Source organism: Carlito syrichta, unplaced genomic scaffold (assembly GCF_000164805.1).
Source record: "Carlito syrichta isolate Samal-C Ts95f unplaced genomic scaffold, Tarsius_syrichta-2.0.1 Scaffold304574, whole genome shotgun sequence".
Classification (NCBI taxonomy): Eukaryota; Metazoa; Chordata; class Mammalia; order Primates; family Tarsiidae; genus Carlito; species Carlito syrichta.
This window is the reverse complement of record NW_007248670.1, coordinates 740,709-766,644: the sequence shown is the minus strand read 5'-3', so window position 1 is coordinate 766,644 and position 25,936 is coordinate 740,709. Positions and strand designations below refer to the sequence as shown.

The window sequence follows — 25,936 nt, the reverse complement described above, 5'->3', positions numbered from 1 at the left end:
AGAGAATGCAATTTCAAAAATTGTTACTAAGTATGGAAAAAATAATTACCCCTAGATATTCTAAGATTTCTAATCACTAGTAAGTAAATACTATTTTGTATATCAAAATTGCTACAAGAAGACAGAAAATTCATATTTTAAATATTTTCAACAAAGTTTGACATAAACAGATTTTCAATCAACTACTACATGGTCCATGGAATTAACTACATTACACAAGTATCAAAGAACATTCTGGTTAATCATTAATATGAGTACTTATGTTTTATAACAATCCTTCAGAACTTCTTAATACTATAAACTCCTTTTAATTCTGATTCAGGATATTAAAAATAGCTTTATTTTATGATTACAAAATACTGAAACGAGCAAAAAATATGTAAGATAAAGTCATTTGGAATTCCAATACAGAGATAACCACTGCTAAAAGTTTGTTAATTTTCTAGAACTGGATAAATAAAAAAATGTATGAGAGAGAAATCATACTATATATGCTTTGTGTTCTTAGCCTACTTTGCAATACCAATGTAGCATGGATATTTCAAAGATAAGAAATGATTACCCATTACACCACTGTATATAGGTACACAGGACTTCCAAAAAACTAGTTTCTAGGCTATACAGTCCAACATTTCCTATGACTACTACTCTCCCGGACAGCTAATAGATGTGTTACAGGAAAATATTCTGTGGGGGAAAAAAAAAGTCTGGGGAAAAAAGTTGAAAAGGTATCTTTATTGTAGAACTTCTCAGAAACTTAAATACCTTAAATATACATTGTAAATCCCCTAAAGTAGGAGAATGGAGTATTTCCCAAACTTAATTAAGCTTAAAACAACATTTCCTAGTTAGAGCTATTAATATCTTGTGGAACTTAGGCTTATGTTTTTTTTACCAACTTCTCTGTAAAAAAAATATTAGATTACAGGCCCTGATTCAGTAATGTGGGGGTGGGGTCCAGAAATCTGGCTTAACAACCATCCCAGACAAAACTATCTGATTGTGACCTTGGGAAGCACTGTAACCTAGACCTTCCTTTAAAGTCATGATTCTGATTTGAATGGAAGCTGAAAACCTTTTCCAAACTATACATATTTGCATGGACCGTCTCCACAAGGGATCCTAATACCCATTTCCCCCCAACCTCAACATAGAATCATGGCTTTAATCTAGTCCATGCTGAGTAGTTTCCACACATTCTTTGACTAAAATGTATTTTCAGATTTGACTCTGGAAGATAAAATAGTTAACTCTCGTTGATAGCAGTTTATGAGTTGTCTCTGTCAAAAGCAGATGAAAGACTAAGCTAAGAACTAAAATTTTTAATGTATATTAAAATTTTATATCAGCTGCTGCCTTCAAAGACTAATTTAATGGACAGGAAAAAAGACAGTAGAGGGAGGACAAATTTTTTGTGCCTAAATATCAATCACTGTAAAGCATTACACAAAATCAAGCATATAGTGGCATAATTCGTCTCACTCTTTTCACAATGTCCCTCCCTGAGAATAGAAGCAATAAGGAAACTGCAAAAGCAAATTGTACCTCTCGTCAATTTGACAGACCTATGGTTCTCAAACTTGAGCATTATCTTTAAGATTTGTTAAGATATCTGTGTACTCGCCTGAGATTTTAATGCAGCAGATGAACATCTAGAATAGGTGACTCTAATGTAAGTGTTTCATGGACTACATTTCTCTTACCAGGCTAGATACTGCTGAATATAAAATACCAGAAAAAGATGCGTACAACCCAGGAAAGCTGTTTGGCAAGTTGTCCAAAATCTCTAAAAGACTAGAATCAGTGTCATATGAACTCTGGACAAGTTAATTCTGAGAAAAACACAAGGTATTTCTATTGAAAAATATTTTTTTCTAAAAAATGTAGAAGGAAAGAACATTAAGAAATGACTAACAAGAAAGAAGTGCTGGATTATACTTATATTTCTTTACCTTTTACTCTAAATTGTTTTACCTTACATGCTGATGAAATACTAGGTATCTATTATACTTTAATTAATCTTTTTTTTTGGAGCATTCTAACGGTTTAGAAACTTTAAACTGTGGTCAGTCACATCTGTAGGAAGCCTAATCATTTGGATGATGAGACAATAATCTAGACCTGCTTTGCCTTGGTGAAAATGTATATAAGTTACAGGCAAATAAAACTAAGTCTAGGTGGGCATGGTAGCTCATACCTGTAATACCAGTACTTTGGGGAGGTCGAGGCAGGAGGATTGCTTGAGGCCAGAAGTTCGAGAACAGCCTGAGCAACATAGTGAGGCCTCATTTCTACAAAAATAAAAAATAAAATAGTCGAGTGTGGTGGTGCATGTCTATAGTCCCAGCTACTCAGAAGGCTGAGGTGAGAGGATTGCTTGAGCCCGGGAATTCAAGGCTGCAGTAAGCTATAATCATGCCACTGCACTCCAGCCTGGCAACAGAGCAAGACCTTGTCTCTTAAAAAGTAATAATAATAGTAAAATAAAATAAAGTTAGTCTTTTTTTTTTTTTTTTTTTGAGTTAGAGTCTCACTCTGTCGCCCAGGTTGGAGGGCAGTGGCATGCTCACCTGCTGGGCTCTGGTGAAGCTTCTACCTCAGTCTTCCAAGTAGCTGGAACTATAGGCACGCGCTACCACACCCAGCTAATTTTTTATTTATTGTATTGATAGGGTCTTGCCAAGTTGCCTAGGCTGGTCTCAAACCCGCAGGCTCAGGCAATCCACTCGCCTCAGCCTCCCAAAGTGCTGGGATTACAGGCTGAGCCACCAAATCCGGCTAAAATTAGTCTTTTAAATAAAGCTTTGGAAAGCTCAACTAACAAAGTTAAGGCAAAAATCAAAGAGTAGCATATACTTAAGAACTTTAGGCAGTGAGTGGAGATAGTGCTCTGAATCCCAAACCTACACAAAAGTCAAGAGTCATTCTTGGCAGAGGAAGTCACAAAGTTCACTAATTGTAATGGTTTCCAAACCTGGCTGCATTTCATGATTGCCTGGGAAACTTTTTTAAAAACATGGATTCTTGGTTCTATCCACTGAAATACAATCCTTGGGGGTGGCAAAAGTCTAGTAAGGAGCCCACTGGAGAACCACTAGTCTGTAAGAAGCTGTCCCAGAAGTAACCAGGACTGTGAGATTTATATATGGTTTCCAGAAGAAAAAAAAAAAAAATCAAGCTACTTCTACCATATGTTCCCAGGAAGCAGCTAATCCAAAATGTAATGAATGGAAAATTGACTGTAAACTTCAGAAATCTAATGTTATGGGAAAAGGTTAAAATTAAGAAGAATGATGAAATAATGAAAAATATTTTAAAACTGTTTTTCAGGAATAGCCATAGAAGGAGGCTCTTACCAAGGAAAATATCTAATTAGAGATTAGAGAATAAATTACATTGGAAAAAGAGTATTAGACTATCACAATTAAATGATAACATTATAAAAGCACATAAAAATTCTTTAAATCTGAATCTCTGTGAACTTTCTGCCCTTAATGCTCAAGTAACTTTCTTTACCTTACCTTACCCTACCTTCAGTATTGTTAAATTTCTTAAGGGAGAGAATATACTTATTGTATGCACTCATAAGACTTACTAAGACCCAGCAGATATAAAATAATAATTTCATGGGATACATATTTTTTTACTTGATACATCAACCTGAGTTAGAAAATACAGGTACTGCAATAGTTGTGATGTAAACATCCATGATATTGATCTCTGTATGATCTAGAAATTCTTTGCCATGCTTGTTCTGCTGGGAGTGATCTTCAAGAGCCACACAAAAATATCACTTCCTCTCTGAGGTCATCTTCATATTTCAAGTCCAAATTAACCTTTTCTTCTTTGGTTACAGTTCTATCATAACCCATGTCACATTGATTTTTAGAGTTGTCATATATTCTCCTAATATATTGTGAGCTCCTTAAAGGCAAAACCCTGCTCTTTAGTTATTGCTGTATACTTGGCAACTTATATAGTGTTATATGTATGTTAGGAACTTGATATATGTCTGCTGAATGAATGAATGAATGAATGAGTGAGTGACCACCACATGACATCCTGTTCTTTAGAATGTGCATCCCAAATTTTAGGATCCACTCATGAATTACTTTGCTTACCCATTTCTTCCTTTCCTAAAACTGATTATTGCAAAAACTATAATTTGGAGAAAATACTTATGAAGCCATAAGCTCTGTACAAATTATTATTCAATATTAATAAAGTACAAGGTTAATGAAAATAATTGAGAGAGAAAACTTTACCTTCTTGAAATAGTTGTCTGGCATAAGATGGCTCTCTGCCCTGAGGTTGGAAAAAAGCATAGATGCACTTCCTCACTAAATCTTCCCAGCCAGTTCTGCCAGCAGCTCTCAGGGAACTAGTATCGATAGAGATGATTTTACCTATACAAAGAATAAAAGTTTACATATATGACAGTTTCTTGATATAAATCATCCTTATTTCAAAACTAACAACTACCTCTAAGGAATAGCCTTTCCTTCTAAATGCTCAATAGATGAAAGCATTAAAAAGCACTGCTAATTTTTATTACTAATACATATAGCAATGAAGTATATTCTTGACATGTTAAGAATTGTTTCGCTTTTGGAGTGTGGTATATGCTGATATCGTAATCTAAAATTCAATTCCAGTCAAGCATAAAGGTCGTATCATAATGACCTGAAGCTGCTGAGAGCAAGGAAGTTCCAGCTCTTCTGGCTTGCTCTTTGGATCCTGCTCTCTACCTACTGATCACTGATTATATCACTTATTGGGGAAGGAGAGGCAGAGATGAAATACATTGTTTTGGTTTAAATTAATTTCCAATAACAAAGTGAAGAGAATATGAGAAAATAAGCAAGTCTTTCTCTTTCTACCCCTATTGGGTTGCAGACAATATTACATTTAAGAATAAACTAAGAGCTGGGCTCGGTGGCTCAGCCTGTAATCCCGCGCCTTTGGGAGGCTGAGGTGAGTGGATTGCCTGAGCCGGCGGGTTTGAGACCTGCCTGGGCAGGCGAGGCCTCATCTCTACAATAAATCAAAAAAGTAGCCGGGCATGGTAGCGCGCGCCTGTAGTTCCAGCTATGTGGAAGGCTGAGGCGGAAGGATGGCCAGAGCCCAGCAGGTTGAGGCTGAGGTGGCCGGGAGCGGCCACTGCACTCCAGTCTGGGTGACAGAGTGAGACTCCAACTCAAAAAAAAAAAGAATAAACTAAGATTGAAGGTGACAAAAGTTAAATCAGAAAGATGATGAGAACATTAAAGTTTGCTAGGTATTATGCACATACAACGTATGTTTTATAAAATTTTGTGATGATTTGCTATTATTATCATATTTGAACAAACTTCCTAAAGACGATGAGAGAACTCAGGTAAGTTATTCCTTAATCACAGGCCAATTAATCTAGTTTGTGACTATTCAGAAGTGTTTTATTATATGTTTTATCTAATATTATATTCACACAAAATAATACTGGTAGGATATATATATAAAGAATTATATTACTAAAATAAAAACCTGCAAGCCCACCAAGCCCCTTTAGAACTTGCCAATATCACTCCATTACGTGTGCACTCCTCCCTTGTCACATCTCCACATTCTTAAACTCTTCTGTGAATGGGTATCTAGAATATTCCCAGTTTTTTGCCATTACAATCAATGCTGCTATGAATATCTTTCACAGATGTTACATGGCCCATGTGTGAGAGCTTCTCTAGGGTATATATGTAAGAACATAACTGTTGCATTGCAGGTTATGTGAATGTTCGACTTTATAATAATATTAAACTGTTTCACTCTACTTCCACCAGCAATGAATAAGAGTCATGGTTAATTTAACATCCTTTCCATCACTTGTATTGTCAGGCTTCTTTATTTTTCCAAATTAGTAAGTATATTACTATGGTCTAAATTCATAATTCCCTAACTAGCGAAGCTGAGTATTTTTCATGTTTATTCACCACTAATGTTTCCTGATTGTATCTTTTCCCCATCTTCCCTTTCCTCAAACAATCAACTCAAATCTATCATACTGTTTGTGTCTCCTCATTTAACTAATTCCTTCTTTATTTCAATTGGTTTATGTAGAAATAAAATATTCATTAGACCTATTTAACTTAGAGTCTTGAATCAGGTTATCACCCATCTTGGCATAAATGTAGGTGGTAGAAAGTAAACTGAAACTCAAATAAGAGTCATTTAATGATACCTGGTGAACATTATAACTGAAACTATAGATATTTTGGATTTTTAAGAATTTTAACTACTTAATCTTTGTCTCTTATCAAGTCAGAAATATAGAGTTGGTTGGAGAAGGATTCCACTGCTACATAATCACCATATACAATTATGTTTCTCATAGGCAGTGACTAAGGGACATATGTGTCTGCATGTTCATGTGTTTGTATGTGAGTGTGTGTTCACGTCAGGGGTGGCTCCACAGGGCAGCAAGGTGGTCTGGAGTTGTGTAACTGAAGGGGAGAGATTGATTATATAATCAGCAATGATATCAATGGGCAATACAATGACTATCTTAGAGGATAATCATCAATAGCTTGATTTAGAATACCTCTGCTTGCCAGGGGAAATCTTAGCCAATCAACCACCAACTAAACAAACAGCAACAACAACAAAAATCACTATTCAATATTTCCTGGTAAAAGACTTTTTTCTTTTTCTAAGGGATATAGCTCACCCCATGTAGAATTTTATTTTATTTTATTTTTTTTATTTATTTATTTTTGAGTTGGAGTCTCACTCTGTCACCCAGACTGGAATGCAGTGGCACATTCCCGGCCACCACAGCCTCAACCTGCTGGGCTCCGGCAAGCCTTCCGCCTCAGCCTTCCAGGTAGCTGGAGTTACAAGCACGCGCTACCATGCCTGGCTAATTTTTGATTTTTTGTAGAGATGAGGTCTTGCCAAGTTGCCCAGGTGGGTCTTGAAGGGCTCAGGCAATCCACTCACCTCAGCCTCCCAAAGCACTGGGATTACAGGCTGAGGCACCAAGCACAGCTCATGTAGAGTTTTAAAAGTGTTACCAAAATGTAAGAATTTAAAGGTTTAATATTTATTATACCTAGTCTATTATTTTTAGCTAAGTCAATTCTATGATACAATACATTGTTAGTTTTACATTTTGAGTATATTTTACATTTCTCTGGTATCTTTGTATAAGTATATACAGTGCAGTGATACCCTCTCAATAGTGCTTTAGTGTAAGGCAATGTAACATAAAGGAAGAGTTCTACGTTAGGCCTAAAAGTTGCCATTATCAGCAATCGACTATAGGGTTTTGATGAAATCACCATCCCCTCATTTGTAAAGGGTAGGTTGGATTCTGTGACCTCTGAGATTCCCTCTAGATATACAGTTACTTTATGGCTCAAAGGTTAGTTTTTAAATTTTTATATGATTATGGTTATTTTTATATATTTATACTTAATGTCAGTTATATGTAAAACTAAATGACCAATGTTAACACTGTTCCTATGAGAAAATACAGTCTTCTTTAAACAATCCAATTTAGGATTCTATTTATAGAAGTGCAATAGGAGTAAAAAACTAAAATATATTATTTTTGAGTTATCTTCATAACTTTTAGGTCTCCTTCATCTCTGACAATTTTTCTGTGACATGACAATCAACCTTTCTAACAGGTTTTCATTCTGCTATTTCACAAAGCTCTTATGTGGTTTCTTTTTTTTTTTTTTTGAGTCAGAGTCTCCCTTGTCACCTGGGCTGGAGTACAGTGGCATGCTCACATCCACTGCAGCCTCTACTTGCTGGGCTCAGGCGATCTTGCTGGGCTCAGGCGATCCTTCCACCTCAGCCTTCCAAGTAGTTGGAACTACAGGCATGCGTCACCACGCCCAGCTAATTTTTTGATTTGTTATAGAGATGAGGTCTTGCCAAGTTGCCCAGGCTGGTCTTGAACCTGTGGGCCCAGGCAATCCTCTCACATCGGCCTCCCAAAGTACTGGGATTATAGGTGTGAGCCTGGCCTGGTTTTTTAAAATATTAACCAGTTATTAACACAAAAGACCAGCTTTCTTTTTCAATGAACCCAATTTTTCCTTCATGCAAAATATTTTAGTTTTCAATAAGGGTTTACTAAAATTTTCCAGTGTTGTTCATAGATGGAGAATAGAAAGGAACATGGTACAAGGTCGACTCACAAAGGGAATGGAGAAAGGTAGAGTAATTGGTAATTACTATCCTCAGATGCTCTCTCTCCAAGGTCCAATACATTCTCTTTACCATTTTCTATTACCTGTGCTAATTTATCCCTACTGGCTCTTTAGCAAAAGCAGTTGGGAATTTATCTTTAAAAACATAAAAATAAAGTATACAACATATGAATATTAGATTATTGGGACCAAAACATTAATAAATAATGTAACAGGATATTTTAAAAGGGCAAAAGTAAAAATATACATTAAAACTGAACTTTCAAAAAAATAAAATTCAGTAGAAATGACTTGTAAAATCCCATCTGCTAAAATATATATCTCTCTAGTATCTACTATTTTAAAATTAGAGAGGTGAGTGATATTATCTATATAACTCTCACTGATGCAAAAACATGAACACCTGATGTGTTCTTGTAAAGATAAAAATCAAGCTGGATGCTGTGGCTCACGCCTATAATGCCAGCACTTTGGGAGGCTGAGGTGAGAGGACTGCCTGAGCCCACCAGTTCAAGACCAGCCTGGTCAACTTGGCAAGACCTCATCTCTGTAACAAATCAAAAAATTAGCTGGGCATGATGGCACATGCCTGTAATTCCAGCTACTTGGAAGGCTGAAGTGGAAGGACGGCCTGAGACCAGCAGGTCAAGGCTGTAGTGGCCATGAGCATGCTACTGCACTCCAGCCTGGGTGACAGAGTGAGACTCCAACTAAAAAAAAAAAAAAAAAGATAAAAATCAAATACTATAGAAAAATGCTTTATACATTGTAAAGAACAGTAACAATTTCTTCTTGATGAAAATTAAATTGGAAGCCAGCTTTTAGAAAAGCAGCCTTATTTTGGGGTAGTCTCACTGTTACTTCCTTTGCCCTTCTTCTAACACCCTCTCTGTCTATCTTATCTTAGGGCTTCTGCAGTTCTGTTTCCTTAATCAGGAGCACTCATTCTGCACTAAGATCCTTCCTCGTTGCTCCACTTCTGATATCCTTACTTTGGATAGCTGGTACCCCTTCAGACTTTGGGGTTCAAAGGTTCAATATCAGCTCCTCAGAGAGGCCTTTGCTGACCAATTTTAGATATCCTCCCTTACACCATCTCACACCTTTTCCATCAAAAAATGTACCACAATTTGTAATTAAGTCACTGATTTTTGCTCAACTATACAAATCTTTAGCAATTATTGAGTGAAAGGCACTTCTAGGAACTCAATCAGTATGTGATAAATAAAGAAAAGAATAAAGGAAAATAGAAATATCCAGATACATTAAGCATAATATTAAAGTCAACATATTATATTCATTTTAAATAAATATAAATTATGCAATTCATAATTTATTATTTAAATAAATAATATTAATTATTCAAATGCTCATATCCATTTAAAATAAATGTATGCATATCTGCATATATATACATATCTATATCTTCCACATTTCTTTAAACATTTTATTCCATGATTATAAAAATAATTTATAATCAAACATACAGAGGTATGTAAATAGTTATAAAAAAATTTCTCCCCAGTACCCTGCCCACGATAATGGTTATAGCATCTAAAATGTATAATATCAAGAATACCATTTAAAATGTTTTTTGTATAAGACTAGAGAACAGAGACTGAATATTACAGAACAGAAGGAAATAACTTTTTGGCTATAACTATTTATAAGGGCTTAGCCATATTATTAAAACTGTGGAGCATTCTGAACTTTACAGTTAGTACCTGTAGTGTCTTGTTTGGTCATAAAGGATTCTACACCAGTAATAGCTGGAGGCCGAGGTAATCGCCGTGCAATACAAATCAAACAAGACTGGAAATCTGTCCAAAACAAAAGGGGGAAATTGAAGGAGACAGGGTGGAAAGTGGTTTACATCTATCACCTGTCATTAATGGCTTTTATAAAAACAACACATATTATAGGACCTGATATAATAATGGAATCATGTTGACCTAACAATATACTAGGAATAAAATTCCTGGTAACCAAAAACTGACAGTTCCAGTAGACAGCTAGTTAGCACAAGTTATTCTTTTCTGTTGAATGCTCTTACATGAACTAGAGGAGATTGACGTATTGCATGTAATTGGATGATAATAACTGGAAGCAGTAGTTTGGTTATCTATAAGTAACACAGTATGTTTTAAAGACAGTTTTGTAGTCAATTTCCTATATTCATCAGTACTTAATGGCTATAAAAATTATTCTTATAACCACTGTGCAGATACCATAGGAAAAGAACAACTTTTAACTAATATTGAAGCAGCATTATTTTGCTCTTGACAGAAGACTTTGTTTTAAAGATATACAATTTTTTTGAAGTCCTATCCCCAAATTTTGTTTTCAGAGTGCTTGTGAATAACACAGCTAAAAATGAAATGTAATCACGTAAGACTTGGTTTGTGTATTTTGTAAAATGTCCTCAGTTGTGACCTCCATTTCCTAGTGAGACCTGCTATGTACACAATCATTTTTGTATCTGACGGATTTCTTGTCTACTACCTTCCCTGGTCTTTATTCCAGTTCTCAATTTGTGGTGTTCTTAAACTTAAATCAGTCTAAGTTTACATGGAAAGCTCATCCACTGTCACATATTTAACTAATTCCATGTTGATACCATGTTCATATTAGAGCTTCAGCTATGTTTCCATCTGTTCATAAGTTTTCTCCTTATAAATTACCTTGTATAGCCTGAAAAATGCCAACTATATTCTCCAATGTTCCCTACACTCTAAACTTGAAACTTTCTAAAAATCAAAGCTGTTCACAGTCTGCTGCATCTGGTACATTTCCAACTGGCAGCAGTTCGTTACATCTCTTATTTCTAGACAGCAAGTTGGTTTGAATTATTTGACATTTTAGTGGGAATGCCAGCTTAAAACTGAGAATCTGGTGACATATTAAAGGGGTGGTTCTAGATGTCAGTAATCTTTTTTTTTTAACGATTAGGAAATATATAGCAAATTGAATAGTTATTATGGCATATATTATAGTAACCAAAAATCCCATCTGAAAAAGGCAGTTTATAATCAATTCCTTGTTCCTTAAAATCAAAGAAAAAGCAAACCCTTTTTAAAGGACTCCTTTGCTTTACCTTCTCCATCCTCTTGAATTGATTTTGGCTGTGACACAGTGAAACACTGCATTACTTCATACCGTTGGCAAGCTTCTTGGTTCTCGGTACCTGGCTCATCTGGAGGGTGAATTAGCATCCTGCAGTTAAAGGTATGGCTATTTCGTCGTGTTGCCTCTTGAGGCCAAGGAACTCCATTTACTAGGGAAGAAAAATTGATTATGTGCCTGTGAATAGGTGAAAAAGTCCAAATTCCAAAGACACAAAAAACATACTTTAAACCCCCTGTTTAATTTGATACTCAGACTAAAAGACAGACCCAACATTATCCTGAGGCAACAGGATACTTATCTTCCTTAGCAGATCTAAATATCTATTGATTAGGAAATTTTAACATTTCCAAGAAAATGTATACAATCTCTCTCCCTAAGTACCCCTAATCCAATACCAGTCTTTATAAAAAGTCAAAGACAAAAATTAAAACTCACTAGCTATTTTGCTTGGAATTTTACAGTAGTTAATTAATGAACTTACTTGTTTGTTTCCAGTTATACCATGGCAATAAAAATCTGATTAAAAAACATAGGTATAGTGTTAGGTAGGAATTTTAACCTGGCAATCATGGATTCTTTGTATGCATGTGCACTTTTTTAAGAGAGAAGATTTCAAGTTTCTCAAAGGAGTCTGTGACTGACAAGAAATATTTAGAACAGGCCAAGAGCAATCTCTGTTTCTTATAACCTTTTTTATCTTGTGCTTTAATTTATTTTATTTAACTAGCATAGTTCTTATGCTACAATGCCTCGAATATAGTGGCTAATCAGCAAGTTATTACATAAAAAGATTGCTAAAAAAGTAACTTGATTCAGTATAAGAAAATTGAATTGACTTGTAGAAAAGATGGCTGTATATTTCAAGTAAGTATCACCGTGTGGTGGATCATGATTTCTCAGTCAGTGTCATATTCAAACCACAGTGGTCATAAGGTGGTCAGATGGTTTTTGTTTTGTTTTGAGACAGGGTCTCACTCTGTCATCCAGGCAGAAGTACAGTGGTGTGATCATAGCTCACTGAAGCCTCCAACTCCCGGGCAAGCAATCCTCCCACCTCAGCCTCCTGAGTAACTGGGACTATAGATGTGCCATCATGCCCAGCAAATTTTTTATGCTCAAGACAGTCTCAAACTCCCATCCTAAATGGTGTACTAGAATCCTCCTAACTCTACAACTCAGATACTTTCTCACACAGTATCTATGTGAAAAACTGATGTGTGAGAAATGTATCTGTATGATAAAGTGAACTTACTTCAGAGTTCACTGAACAAAGAAATGATGAGAAGAAATAAAAACAAAAAATTCTAAAATGGAATGGAATCTTAATAAAGTTTCTTATTTGCCAAGAAGATGTGCACTGACTATTGAAAAACATAGTCCAAAAACTAAAATAGATACAGGGTTGCTGTTAGTCCATCCGTGTCTTTAGGAGAATTAATAAAAAGTCCTGTAACTCCTAAGAACCCAACCTTTCCCCAGGGCACATGTCTTAGTGAACAGAACAGAAGATAGAAATCAGACCTCATTCATCTTCTCAATGGTCCCTTGGCAGTAAACAACCTGTCCAATCATACTTGAACTCCTGAGTTCACAGCACTTACATTCAAAAAACATGAATTTGGTAGGTATATAATATTATATATGTTCCTTTCTCTCTACCTCCCTCTCACTATCTCCCTTTTTCCTTTTCCTTTTTTTCTTTGAGCAGGGTAGTGGAAAGAATATATATATTTTTTCTCATTCATGAACATAATCACATTTGAAAACAAAGGGAATTTTATGCAGAAGCTTCTTGAGGCAAGGCAACGAACTGCTCTTCCTCCCACTACTATCAGATGATTGTGGCATAATACAGTATAGAAGCAGCAGATGGAAGAAATGCTACCAGCTATTTAATAATATTCTCCCTTCCTATTTACATCTGAGGTAACAACTACATTAAAAAAAATTTAAATATATTATGTATTATAACATAGTATATAATACTGTACATTATAAATATAATAACATATTATTAAAGATTTTATAAGAAGAAGCTACAGAGCTAGTATTCTTTTTTGTTTTTTGGTTTTTTTAGACAGCAGGATTTATTAAGAGGACAGAAGAGCTCCCACAGTGGGAGAGGACCGAGGGGGTTGCCCTACAGAGCTAGTATTCTTATTAAACAACAAGTGATACTTTTACCTAGTGATTTTGGTAGCAGATTCTTCACAAATTCAGCATGATCCCCCACGTGCAGTATGCTGTAGACACTGGTATTCATCAACTCCTCCTGGTTATAACCCAAGTAGCTGGTTACATTCTCTGACACAAATACAATTCTCCCTTCACAGTTTACAACAAAGAAAAATCCATCTAATGCCTGTAAAGCCAAAAATAAACAAACAAAGTGGATCAAGAGGTTGAGAGGTTAAAAGACAAAAGAAAAACAGACACATACATTTCTCTATTAAAAGAGAGATCTAAAATATATGTCAAGTTAAAAAAAGCGGGAGGGGGGAGGGGGAGGTGATGCTGAATAGAAGGTTTAATACAGCATGTTCTCAGTGAAGGGGCCAGGACTGTTCATTAATTATTCAAACAGGCATAGTGAATATGTTAACCTTATTCTTCAGAAATAAATTTTATGGTAGCAGATGTTAAGTGACTGTCCCATTCATTCAGTAATAAACATCTCTAAACTGTATAGGTTAAGACCTGGTCTCTGCCCTCAAGGAACTTGTGGTACAGTGGGACAGGGAGACATTTTTCTTTTTTTAAAAAAGGCCCGTGTCCCAAATTTGCTACCTAGCAGTTATTTAAACAAACAAACAAACAAAACACACACACACACACACACACACACATACTTTTTCCCCTTAGGGTTAAGATGAAATTTTAACAATGAATAAACTGCTTTTCAAAAAGACACTAGTGCTATAGAGACAGCAGGTGAAAATGGATGTTTGAAAATGTTACAATTTTGTTGCTAAAAATGCTGTAAATCACTTGTAAAATTTATCTGCTCTCCTCAGTTAAAAAATTTAGAGTATTTTACCTGTTGAAAATCTTCCAATCAGAGTTTCAGTGAGCTTGGCCCTATTTTTTTAAATGGGGAAATGCAATATTTTCTGAATAGTGTGGAAGTCCCATTTAGTCCCATTTTTTAAGATTAAGAAAGATGGGGCTGGGCGCAGTGGTTCATGCCTGTAAGCCCAGCACTTTGGGAGCCCAAGGCAGAAGGATCACTTGAATCTAGGAGTTCAAGACCAGCCTGGGCAGCATAGTGAGCTCTCATATGTACAAAAAAAAATTTAAAAATTAGCTGGGCATGATGGCATATGCCTATAGTCCCAGCTACTTGGGAGGCTGAAGCAGAAGAATCAACTGCACCCAGGAGGTCAAGGCTGCAGTAAGCCGTGATGGGGCCACTCCAGCTTGGACAACAAAGTGAGACTCTGATTCAAAAAAAGCAAGATGGAATATTAATAAGAACCTTTGCATATTGGTAGATAGAATTTTAGAATGAGTATCATAATTTTGTAAATGCATGCAATGATATACTTTTTATTTGCATCTACCTCATTTCTGTGGTCTTTTTCAGCTAAGATTATTTTTATAATTGACAAAATTTGAATATGTATTTATGATGTTTTAAAACATGTATACATTGGAGAATGGCTAAATCAAGCTAATTAACATACGTGTTACCTCACATACTTATTATTTTTTGTGGTAAAAATGCTTAAAATCTACTCTCTTGAAAATTTCCAAGTATACAATAATTATTATTAACTATAGTCACCATGATGTACAATAGATCTCTTGTATTTACACCTCCTATTTGATTTTTTAAATCTTGTGTCCAACATCTCCTAATACCCCCACCCCTAACCCCTGGTAACCACTATTCTACTCTCTGCTGCTGTGAGTTCAACTTTTTTAGATTCCACATATAAGAGAGACCATGTGGTATTTGTCTTTCTGCGCCTAGCTTATTTCACTTAGCCTACTATCTTTCAGGTCCATCCACGTTGTTGCAAATGAGAGGATTTCCTTATGTTTTCCTTTATGAATGAGTAGTATTTCCATTGTGTATATATATCACATTTTTTATATCAATTCATTCACTTTTGGACACATAGGTTGAAATACAAATTAAAAACACAATGAGATATCATCTGATACCCATGAGAATAGCTACTGTCAAAAAGACAAAGGATAACAAACATAGGTGAGGATGTGGAGAAAAAAGAACTTGTACACTGTTGGTGGGAATGTAAATTAGTACATCTATTATGGAAAACAGTAGAGAGGTTTCTCAAAAAATTAAAACAGAGCTACCAAATGATCCAGCAATTCCATTATTGGGTATGTAGCCAAAAGAAATGAAATCAGTATATCAAAGAGATATCTGCATTACTATGTTTATTGCAGCATTATTCACAATAGCCAAGATATGAGAATCAACCTAAGTGTCCATCAATGGATGAGCAAATATTATTATTATTTAAATCAAATAAAATAAAACTTAGAAATACATTTTCAAATTACTTCGTCAGAAAGCATATAACAAAGATTTTTAAAATAATAAAGCACAACCCATTGTTCCCATTTAAAATACTGATAATATTTTACTTAGCAAGAAAAAAAGTAATAAAGCTATATTTATTCCATCTGATTGCTGTAACTATTTCTCACTTAATCCACAAGGCAAAAGCAGAGGGTATGATCAATCATCTGAAGACTTCAACTCTAGATGAACTTTTTTAAAAGTATTTTGGGTTTGGATGAGAACAAGAAAGTGCTCTCATTTCTAATTTGGGTTTAAAATAAAAACTCAGATTAGCTATAAATTTCAGATGATCAATGTATACTTATTTGCCTTGCTGTTTATATAAAAATAAGGATAATTAAAATACAGATTTATTTTTTAAAAACACATCTAGGCTTATCTCAGAGACTCATGCCTGTAATCGCAGCTTTTTGAGAGGCAGAGATAAGGTGACTGCCTAAACCCAGGGGTTCAAGGCCAGCCTGGACAACTGGCAAGACCTTGTGTCTACAATAAATCAATAAATTAGCTAGTCATGGTGGTGCATGCTTATAGTTCCAGCTACTTGGAAGCCTGAGATGGAAGGATCGCCTGAGCCAGCAGGTTGAGGCTGCAGCGGCCCAACAGTGGGCATGCCACAGCACTCCAGCCTGGACAACAGAGTGAGACTTCAATTAAAAAAAACCCAAAAAACTAATAATTTAAAAAAAATTGTTCTCAGTTATTACTTGGAATCAGTGTAAGCACACTTTAGCTTCCTTAATTTTTTTATGATAAATGAAATAACACTTGTAAAAAATTAAAAATATGAGAATGAGGTCAATAGTAGAAGATCTGCCAAAATCCCACCCTCAGGAGATTGGTAGCATTTCAGGGAATATTTTTTGAGACCACTTCTATGCATATAGAAACATTTCTACTTTCTGAAAGTATGTCTGATTAATATAATCTGCTATTACTTCTTCTTGTTCTACAAGTTTCCCTCACATGTTGTGCATATAATTAACTTTCAGGAATCCTCCTGTTCTTCCACCTCTCGGCAACTGGTCTTATGCTGTGCTGCACACAGAGATGATAATAAATGCCTGTCCATTAAGTGCATCATAATCAGTCAGAGAGAACTTTCCCTTGCACAGGCTATTACCATTTGAAGAGGACCACCTTGTGTCTCACAGCAGGGTTCACATTAGCCAAGATATCTCACAGGGCCCTGGTTTTGTTTTTTGTTTTTGAGTTGGAGTCCCTCTCTGTCGTCCAGGTTGGAGTGCAGTGGCATGCTCACGGCCACCTCTGCGTCAATTTGCTGGGCTCCGGTGATCCTTCCACCTCAGTCTTCCAAGTAGCCAGAACTATAGGCGTGCACTATCATGCCTGGCTAATTTTTTATTTATTGTAGAGACAATGTCTCACCAAGTTGCCCGGGCTGGTCTCGAACCTGCAGGCTCAGGCAATCCACTCACCTCGACCTCCCAAAGTGCTAGGGTTACAGGCTGAGTCATAGAGCCCGGCTAGGGCCCTGGTTTTAAATGAGACTACCAACCAAGCATCAGTCACTGGACAAAGTCTTGGGAATAAAACACATAATTCTCAATAATTTTATAGTCTCTGAGGAGATATAGGCAAATACACACAATTACAGTACAGTACAATACAGGAATTCACAAAGGTTAAAGAAATAGCGAGGCAGCCACAATGGGGGAAGAGCTGTTTGTCATTGATGAAGTTTCTTGAAGGAGGTTACGCTACACCTGAACAAAGGCTTGAAGAATACAGAGAAGTAACAGGTGGATGGGGGGTGGAAAGGATATTCAAAACAGAGGAAACAGCTCAGAGATTTAAAAAAAAAGAAGAAATTGCCTTGTATGCACTTGTCATATCTGTGTTATATTTAACAGAAAAAGTTCAAAGAAAAGTAACAACAGCAACAAAGAAGGAATTTAGCCTGAAGGCAATAGGGATTATCTTTTTTTTTTTTTTGAGTCAGGTTCTCACTTTGCTGTCCGGACTGGAGTAAAGTGGCACAATTATGGCTCATCTCAGTCTCAAACTCCTGGGTTAAAGTGATCCTCCCATCTCAGCCTCCTGAGTAGCTGGGACTACAAGCATGTGTCACCATGCCCAGCTAATTTTTTTAAACATTTTTTGTAGAGATGGTGGTCTCCCTATGTTGCCCAGGCTGATCTTGAGCTCCTGGCCTTAAGCGATCCTCCTGCCTCAAATCCCCAAAGTGCTGGGATTACAGGCATGAGTCACTGCACCCAGCCTGCAATGGGGATTATTTTGAGGCAATGTTTTTAAGCAGGAGAGTGACATAATCTGCATTTACAAAGATCCTCTGGCAGTCGGTGTGGTGTGTGGACTCCAGTTCACATGAGAGCCTGAATTAAGGCGATGACAGTGAAAGTGATGGAAGGGAGTCTGACAGACATAGAACAAACAGCATTTGGTGACCTCCAGATGTGAGAGCTGAGCATTTGGGGTGACTCCTTAGCGAATGACTTCAGGGTTCTGGTAGATAAGTCCCTTTCCCTAAAAAAGGGGACATGGTGGGGAAAACCTAGTCTATGTTTTGACTTTTTTGAAACAGGAAGTAAGGGGAGATTATACATTTAGTCTTAGAAATGTTATATTTGAAGTGACTGAGGGACAGTCTAATGAAGATGCTTAAAAAGCAGCAGGATTTAATGAAAGGGAAGTTTGGAAGATAGATCCAGGCTAAGGACAGACCTCTGCTGCTATTCACACATACATATAGTATTCATTTGGCTTTCTATTTATTTGCTTTTAACTACAATCATCTTTTCTTCTTCCAAAGAATATTGGATTTCCTGTATCCCCATTAAATAAAGTCTTGTGGGATTCAGGCCACTGGGAAACTTCTTCCCTAGAGGTGAATCTTGAGGAGAATTACAAAAAGCTAAATATAGCTATAGTACATTCATTCTAGCAGCAGAGCACTGCCTGGATGGGTCCTTCTAGACCAGTCATATAGCTTTTGCTTTCTGGCCTCCTTAAGATACTTAAGATATTTTTCCAAGTATGGTTCTGTGATAACCAAATAGTATTTCAATGAATTCACATTTGCTTACTTTAGTCAGAATTGGTGTCCACTGCTTAAAACCAGAAACCTCTAATTGACATTACGCACACATACTATATGCACACATATACATATGCGCACACAAATATATGTGAACATGTCATGTAGACACAGATGTAGATAAAAGTTCCCAGGAAATTTGCACAGCATTAAAAGAGGAAAAGAGCCAAGTCCAGAATCCTCGGGGACATTAACACTTAAGAGGCAGTTAAATAAAGAAAAATCTGAGGAGGAGGCTGAGGGATAGCCAGAGAGATGGGAAGTTTTAATGAGAAGGAGTGGATGATCAACAAGTGTCAGAAGCCACATAGAAACAAAGGGAATGGTACAAAGCAAGGTAAGGACGACTGAATGCTCATGCAAGGTAAAGGAGAACTCCCTGAATGAAACACATTTTCTTGGGAAGCAATTGGAAATGAGGAGGGTTAGAGTCAGCTAACAAAGAGCTTTGACTATGAGGTAGAGGAATTTAGACAGCAAAGAGAAGAAATAAGGAGCTTTAAAAATAATTCCTATACTATACTTGATGAGCATTATGTGCTTCGCACACTGTTAAAAAATTGTTGGTCTCATTTAATTTTCTTTTTTAATTTTTATTTTAAAGATGTGCAGTACAATTCAGTGTTAGGTATACAAATGGTCATTGCACAGGTAAAGTTTGGACCTCACTTTGGTCCCCACTTCATTTGGTTTGAGATCAGGTACCCTTATTGATGAAGCATGCCAACACACTCCCCCATGCCCCCAGTGTGAGAAAAGAGAATGGTGATTTATTTTAAAATTGGAGCTCAGCTTATCTTAGGTTCTCAAGATGGTGTCTAAATGCTTTGTGCTTCTCTTTTGTTAATTCTCTTTTGCTTCTTTGTGCTTCCTTTTTGCAGGCTTTTTACTTTGCAGGACTACATGTTTAAACTTTTGACAGATCCAATCAGAATAGTAATCCTGTAACCCAACTGGCAAATAGGACATGTAAATGAAATAATTCTGTAAAATCAATCAACATGTAACATGTAGGCGTCCTATGGCAAAGCGTGTAACTCCTGCAAGTATTCCTCCAATGAGGAACCGAGAGGTATAAAAGTGCTGATTCTTCCTGTTTTGGTGTGCCTGCCCACCAGACACCTGATCTTGCAAGATCGTCATTAAAGTCTTGCTTCTGCTGCACTCCAAGTCTCTGTGTCCATCCTTTGATTTTGGACAGAAGAGTTTGTTTCTCACACGGGCAGTTTCCCATTACTGCCAATCCCTTTCTTGTAGTATTATGATAACTGTTCAGGGTCCACTTATGAGTGAGAACATGTGGTACTCAGTTCTTTATTTCTGTGATAAATCACTGAGTATTATAGACTCTAAATCCATCCAAGTTGCTGTAAAGTTCAAAATTTTGTCCTTCTTGGTGGTTGTGTAATATTCCATCATTTATATGTACATTTTTTAAAAATCCAGTTCACTTTCCATGGGTAGGACAGTTGGTTCCATGTTTTTGCTACTGTGAATAGTGCTGCAATAAACATGCATGTGCAGGTATATTTTTCATAAAGTGATTTGAGTTCCTCTGGGTATATTCCCAGAAGAGGGATTTCATTTAATTTTCACAATAATTCCATGATATAGATAGCCAGTTTCTGACATATGGTGGGTATTCAACAAATAGCTGTTGAAAAACTAAATTCTTTTTTTTATAATGAATATTTTTTATTATGATATTGTGGGGTACAGTTAAGGGTTAGGTATACAAATACATTTCGTTCAGGCACCCTTGTTGATAAGAGGTGTTTCCCCATCCCCAGACAGATATTTACTACTGTTAATCCCATCTCCCTTCCCATAGTTTCCCACTACTGTCAATCCTTTTCAGACAGTATTACATTGGATGTTCAAGATCCACTATATGAGTGAGAACATGTGATACTCGGATCTTTGTTTCTGTGAGAGGTCACTCAGTATTATAGACTCTAGTTCCATCCAGGTTGCTGCAAAATTCATGATTTTGTTCTTTTTTATGGCTGCGTAGTATTCCATTGTGTATATGTACCATGTTTTTTTTAATCCAGTCCTCTTTTGATGGACAGCATGGTTGCTTCCAGGTTCTTGCTATTGTGAACAATGCTGTGATAAACATACATGTGCAGGTATCTTTTTTACAGAGTGATTTGAGTTCTTCAGGATATATTCCCAGTAGGGAGATTGTGGGGTCATATGGGAGGTTGATATTTAGAGCTTCTAGGAATCGCCACACTGCTTTCCACAGAGGTTGCACTAGTTTACACTCCCACCAACAGTGTAGAAGTGTTCCCTGTTTGCCACATCCTCTCCAGCAGCTGTTATTTTTTGAGTTGGTGATAATTGCCATTCTTACTAGAGTTAGGTGGTATCTCAGTGTGGTTTTGATTTGCATCTCCCTGATGATTAGTGAGGTTGAACATTTCTTCATGTTTCTGTTGGCTGCTCGGATGTCTTCCTTTGTGAATTGTCTGTTCATATCTTTTGCCCATTTTATAATGGGATTGTTTTTTTCTTTTCAGCACGGAAAAACTAAATTCTAATACTGCTCTCTCTTTTAAATTTTTAAAATTAATTAATTAATAAATTATTTGAAGTCAGAGTCTTACTCTGTTGCCCGGGCTGGAGTGCAGTGGCACCCTCATGGCCACCCCAGCGTGGACCTGCTGGACTCAGGCAATCCTTCTGCCTTGGCCTTCTAAGTAGTCAGAACTACAGGCACACGCTACCATGCCTGGCTAATATTTTTTATATATACTGTAAAGATGAGATCTCACCAAGTTGTCCAGGCTGATCTCGAGACCCTGGGCTCAGGCAATCCTCATGCCTCAGCCTCCCAAAGTGCTGGGATTACAGGCTTGAGCCACCGTGCCCGACCTTTTTAATTTATTTTTAAGATGTGGGATACAATTCAGGATTAGGTATACAAGTGATCATTGTACAGATAAAGTGTGGGTCTCTCACTGGTCCCCACTCTGCCTGGTCTGAGATCAGGTACTCTTATTAATGTTATGTCCCCCTTTCCCTTCCCCAGCAGATTTCCGGCTACTGCCAATCCCTTTCTCTTTTTTTGGATTGGAGTCTTACTCCACCGCCCAGGCTAGAGTACAGTGGCATGCTCAAAGCTACCCCAGTGTTGACCAGCTGGGCTTAGGCGATCCTTTCGCCTCAGCCTTCCAAGTAGCTGAACTACAGGCATGCTACCATGCCTGGCTAATTTTTTGATTTATTGTAGAGATGAGGTCTTGCCAAGTTGCCTAGGCTGTTCTCAAACCTGTGGGCTCAGGCAATCCTCTCACCTCAGCCTCCCAAAGTGCTGGGATTAGAGGCTTGAGCCATCGTGCCTGGCCGCCAATTCCTTTCTTACAGTATTATGGTAAATATTCAGGGTCCGCTTATGAGTGAGAACATGCAGAACTCAGTTCTTCGTTTCTGTGATAGATCACTGAGTATTATAAACTCTAAATTTGTCCATGTTGCCGCAAAGTCCATAATTTTGTCCTTCTTTATGGTTGTGTAATATTACATCATGTATATGTACCACATTTTTTTAAAAAGCCAGTCCAATTTCGATGAGCAGCACAGTTGGGTCCATGTTTTTGCTATAGTAAATAGTGCTGCAATAAACATGTGTGTGCAGATCTTTTTTGTACAGTGATTTAAGTTCCTCCGGGCATATTTCCAGAAGGAGGATTGCTGGGTCATATGGAAGGTCAATTTCTAGTTTTTTTAGGAATTGTCACACTAGTTTCCATAGAGATTTGAAATAGACTGAACAGTGTAGAAGCATTCCCTTTTCTCCACATCCTCGCCAGCATCTGCTGTTTTTTGTTTTATTAATGATGGCCATTTTTACTGGAGTTAGGTGGTATCTCAATATGGTTTTGATTTGCATTTTTCTGATGATTAGTGAGGCTGAGCATTTTTTTTAATGTGTATGTTGGCTTTTTTTTTTTTTTTGAGAAGTGTCTATTCATGTCTTTTGCCCACTTTTTAATGGAGCTGTTTATTTTTTTCCTTTTGGCATGTTTGAGTTCCTTGTAGATCCCAGATGTCAGGCCTTTGTCAGATATCCAGTTGACAAATATTTTTTCCCATTCTGTGGGCTGTCTCCCCATTCTCTTGATTATTTCCTTTGCTTTGCAGAAGCTTTTCAGTTTGATGAGGTCCCACTTGTCTATCTTATCTCTTTTGGCAAAGGCTTTTAGGATTTTGATCAGGAATTGGTTGCCTATTCTGATTTCCATAAGGGTGTCTCCCACATTTTCTAAGATTCTTAAGGTTTGGGGCTTTACATTTAGGTCTTTGATCCATTTGGAGTTGATTTCTGTGTGTGGTGACAGGTAGAGATCCTGTTTCACTCTTCTGCACGTGGTCAGCCAGTTTCCTAGCACCATTTCTGAATAGGTTCTACTCTCCCCAGTGGTTGTTGTTGGAGGTTTTGTCGAAGATTTGTTGGTTGAGAAATTTTCCTATTCTGATCCATTGGTCTATATGCCTGTTCTTGTACCACTACCAGGTTGTTTTGATTATTGTAGCCTTGTAATAAAGTTTAAAGTCTGGAAGTGTAATACCTCCTGCTTTGCTTCTTTTGTTAAGGACTGTTTTGGCTATTCGTGGTCATTTACATTTCCATATAAATTTCTGTACAGTTGTTTCCAGGTATGAGAAGAATGATGTTGGTAATTTAATGGGTATAGCATTGAATCTATAGATTATCTTTGGTAGAATGGATGTCTTTACAATGTTGATTCTTCCAATCCACAAGCATGGAATATTTTTCCATTTGTTTTGTCATCTTTGAGCAGTGTTTTGTAGTTTTTGTTGTAAAGATCTTTCACTTCTCTGGTTAGGAAGATGCCAAGGTATTTGATTTTTTTTCATGGCTACTATGAATAGGATTGTGCTTTTTATTTGGTTCTGTTTGTTGTTGGTATAAGAATGCAACTGTCTTTTGCACGTTTATTTTGTACTCTGAGACTGTCAAAGTCCTTTATCAGTGCAGGGAGACTTATGACAGGTTCTCTTGGATTTTCAAGGTATAGGAGCATATCATCAGCAGAGGGATAACTTGTTTTCTTCTTTTCCTATTTGGATATCCCTGATTTCCTTCTCTTGTCTGACTGCTCTAGCTAGGACTTCCAACACTATGTTGAACAGGAGGGGTAACAGTGGGCAGCCTTATTTTGTTCCCGTTTTCAGGGAAATGCTTCCAATTTCTGTCCATTTGGCAATATGTTGTCTGTGGGTTTATCATAGATAGCGCTTACTGTTTTTAGGTATGTTCTCTCTATGCTTAGGTTTTCGAGGGTTTTTATCAAGAAGGGATGCTGGATTTTATCAAAAGCTTTTTCCACATCTAATGATATAATCATGTGGTTCTTGTTTTTACATCTGTTGATGTATTTAATTATATTTATGGTCTTGTGGTGATGTTGAACCAGCTCTTCATCCTGGGGCAAAGCCTACTTGGTCATGGTGTTTGACTTTTGACATATGTTGCTGGAAATCATGAATTTCGCAGCAACCTGGATGGAACTAGAGTCTATAATACTGAGTGACCTCTCACAGAAACAAAGATCCGAATATCACATGTTCTCACTTATATAATGGACCTTGAACATCCAATGTAATACTATAAGAGAATGACTGATGGTACTGGGAAACTATGGGGGAGGGAGATGGGATTAACAGTAGCAAATATCTGTCTGAGGACGGAGAAACACCTCTTATCAACAGGGTGCCTGAATGAAACGTAATTGTATACCTAACCCTTAACTGTACCCCACAACATCATAATAAAAAATATTGATTAAAAAAAAAAAAAGAAATATGTTGTTGGATCCGATTTGCTAGAATCTTGTTGAGAATTTTTGCATCTATGTTCATCCGGGATATGGGCCTGTATTTCTCTTTCTTTGTCGGATCTTTACCTGGTTTGGGTATCAGTGTAATGTTAGCTTCATAAAATTATTTGGGGAGAGTTCCATCTTTCTTGATTGCCTGGAATACTTTCAGTAAGATTGGTATCAGCTTCTGATGAATTCCGCTGGAAATCATCTGGTCCAGGGTTTTTTTTGGTAGGTAGTTTTCTTATGATGAAGTCAATTTTTTGGGTTGTTATTGGTCTATTTAGGGTCTCAATTTCTTCTTGTTTCAACCTTGGGGGGTTGTGTGATGTTAGAAAGCCCTCCATTTCATTTAGGTTATCGAGTTTGTTTCCATACAGGTGTGCATAGTAATCTCTGATAAACTTTTGTATTTCTTCAGGGTCAGTTATGACTTGATCTTTTCCATATCTGATTGTGTTTATTTGGTATTTTTCTCTCTTTTTCTTGGTCATTCTGGCTAGGGGTACATCAGTCTTTAATACCGCCCTCTCTTTAAATGTGAGAAATTTCTTCCAATACCCTCTTTTAATTTAACTCATGCTACCCTTTATTATTTTATGTTAACAAGAAGGAATAAACTCAATATTGGATGATGAGAATGTCTCTTATTATGGAGTGCATTTGGTAACTTCTTAGATGTGGGGATCTTCCATCTGGGTATCCCCCTTTAGACCAGTGCTGTTAAATTGAACTTTCTGCAATGATGAAAATATTCTGTATCTGACCTCATGTGGATAGCAAACACTTTGAATGTAGCTGGTAAGATTGAGCATTACATTTTTAACGTAATTTAAATTTTAATAGCTGCAGGTAGCTAGGGTCTATCATACTGTTTTTTTAAATATGTGTTTTGTTTTTAGATTCAAAGGGTACATGTGCAGGTTTGTTACATAGGTATACTGCATGATGGTGAGGTTTGGGCTTCTATTGAGCCTGTCACCAAGGTGGTGGACAAGGTATCCAGTGGGACGTTTTTCAGTCCTTGCTCCCCTCATTTTTCCTCCCCTTTATGAGTGCCCCAGTGTCTACTGTTCCCATCTTTGTGCCCATGTGTATTCAGTGTTCGGCTCCCACTTATTAGAAAGGA

General features: G+C 36.8%; 1 protein-coding gene across 9 annotated transcripts in view; it reads right to left on the bottom strand.

Annotated features, from left to right (window-relative positions):
- Window positions 1–25,936, bottom strand: part of NCOA1 (nuclear receptor coactivator 1) — a 204,873-nt gene that overhangs the window by 65,458 nt on the left and 113,479 nt on the right. For all 9 annotated transcript variants that reach the window (XM_021713489.1, XM_021713490.1, XM_021713483.1 and 6 more), the window contains 4 exons: window positions 13,506–13,683; window positions 11,290–11,469; window positions 9,920–10,015; window positions 4,266–4,406 (listed from right to left, as the gene is read on the bottom strand). In XM_021713489.1, coding sequence (XP_021569164.1) covers window positions 4,266–4,406; window positions 9,920–10,015; window positions 11,290–11,469; window positions 13,506–13,683 — 595 coding nt within the window. The remainder of the gene's footprint in view (window positions 1–4,265; window positions 4,407–9,919; window positions 10,016–11,289; window positions 11,470–13,505; window positions 13,684–25,936) is intronic.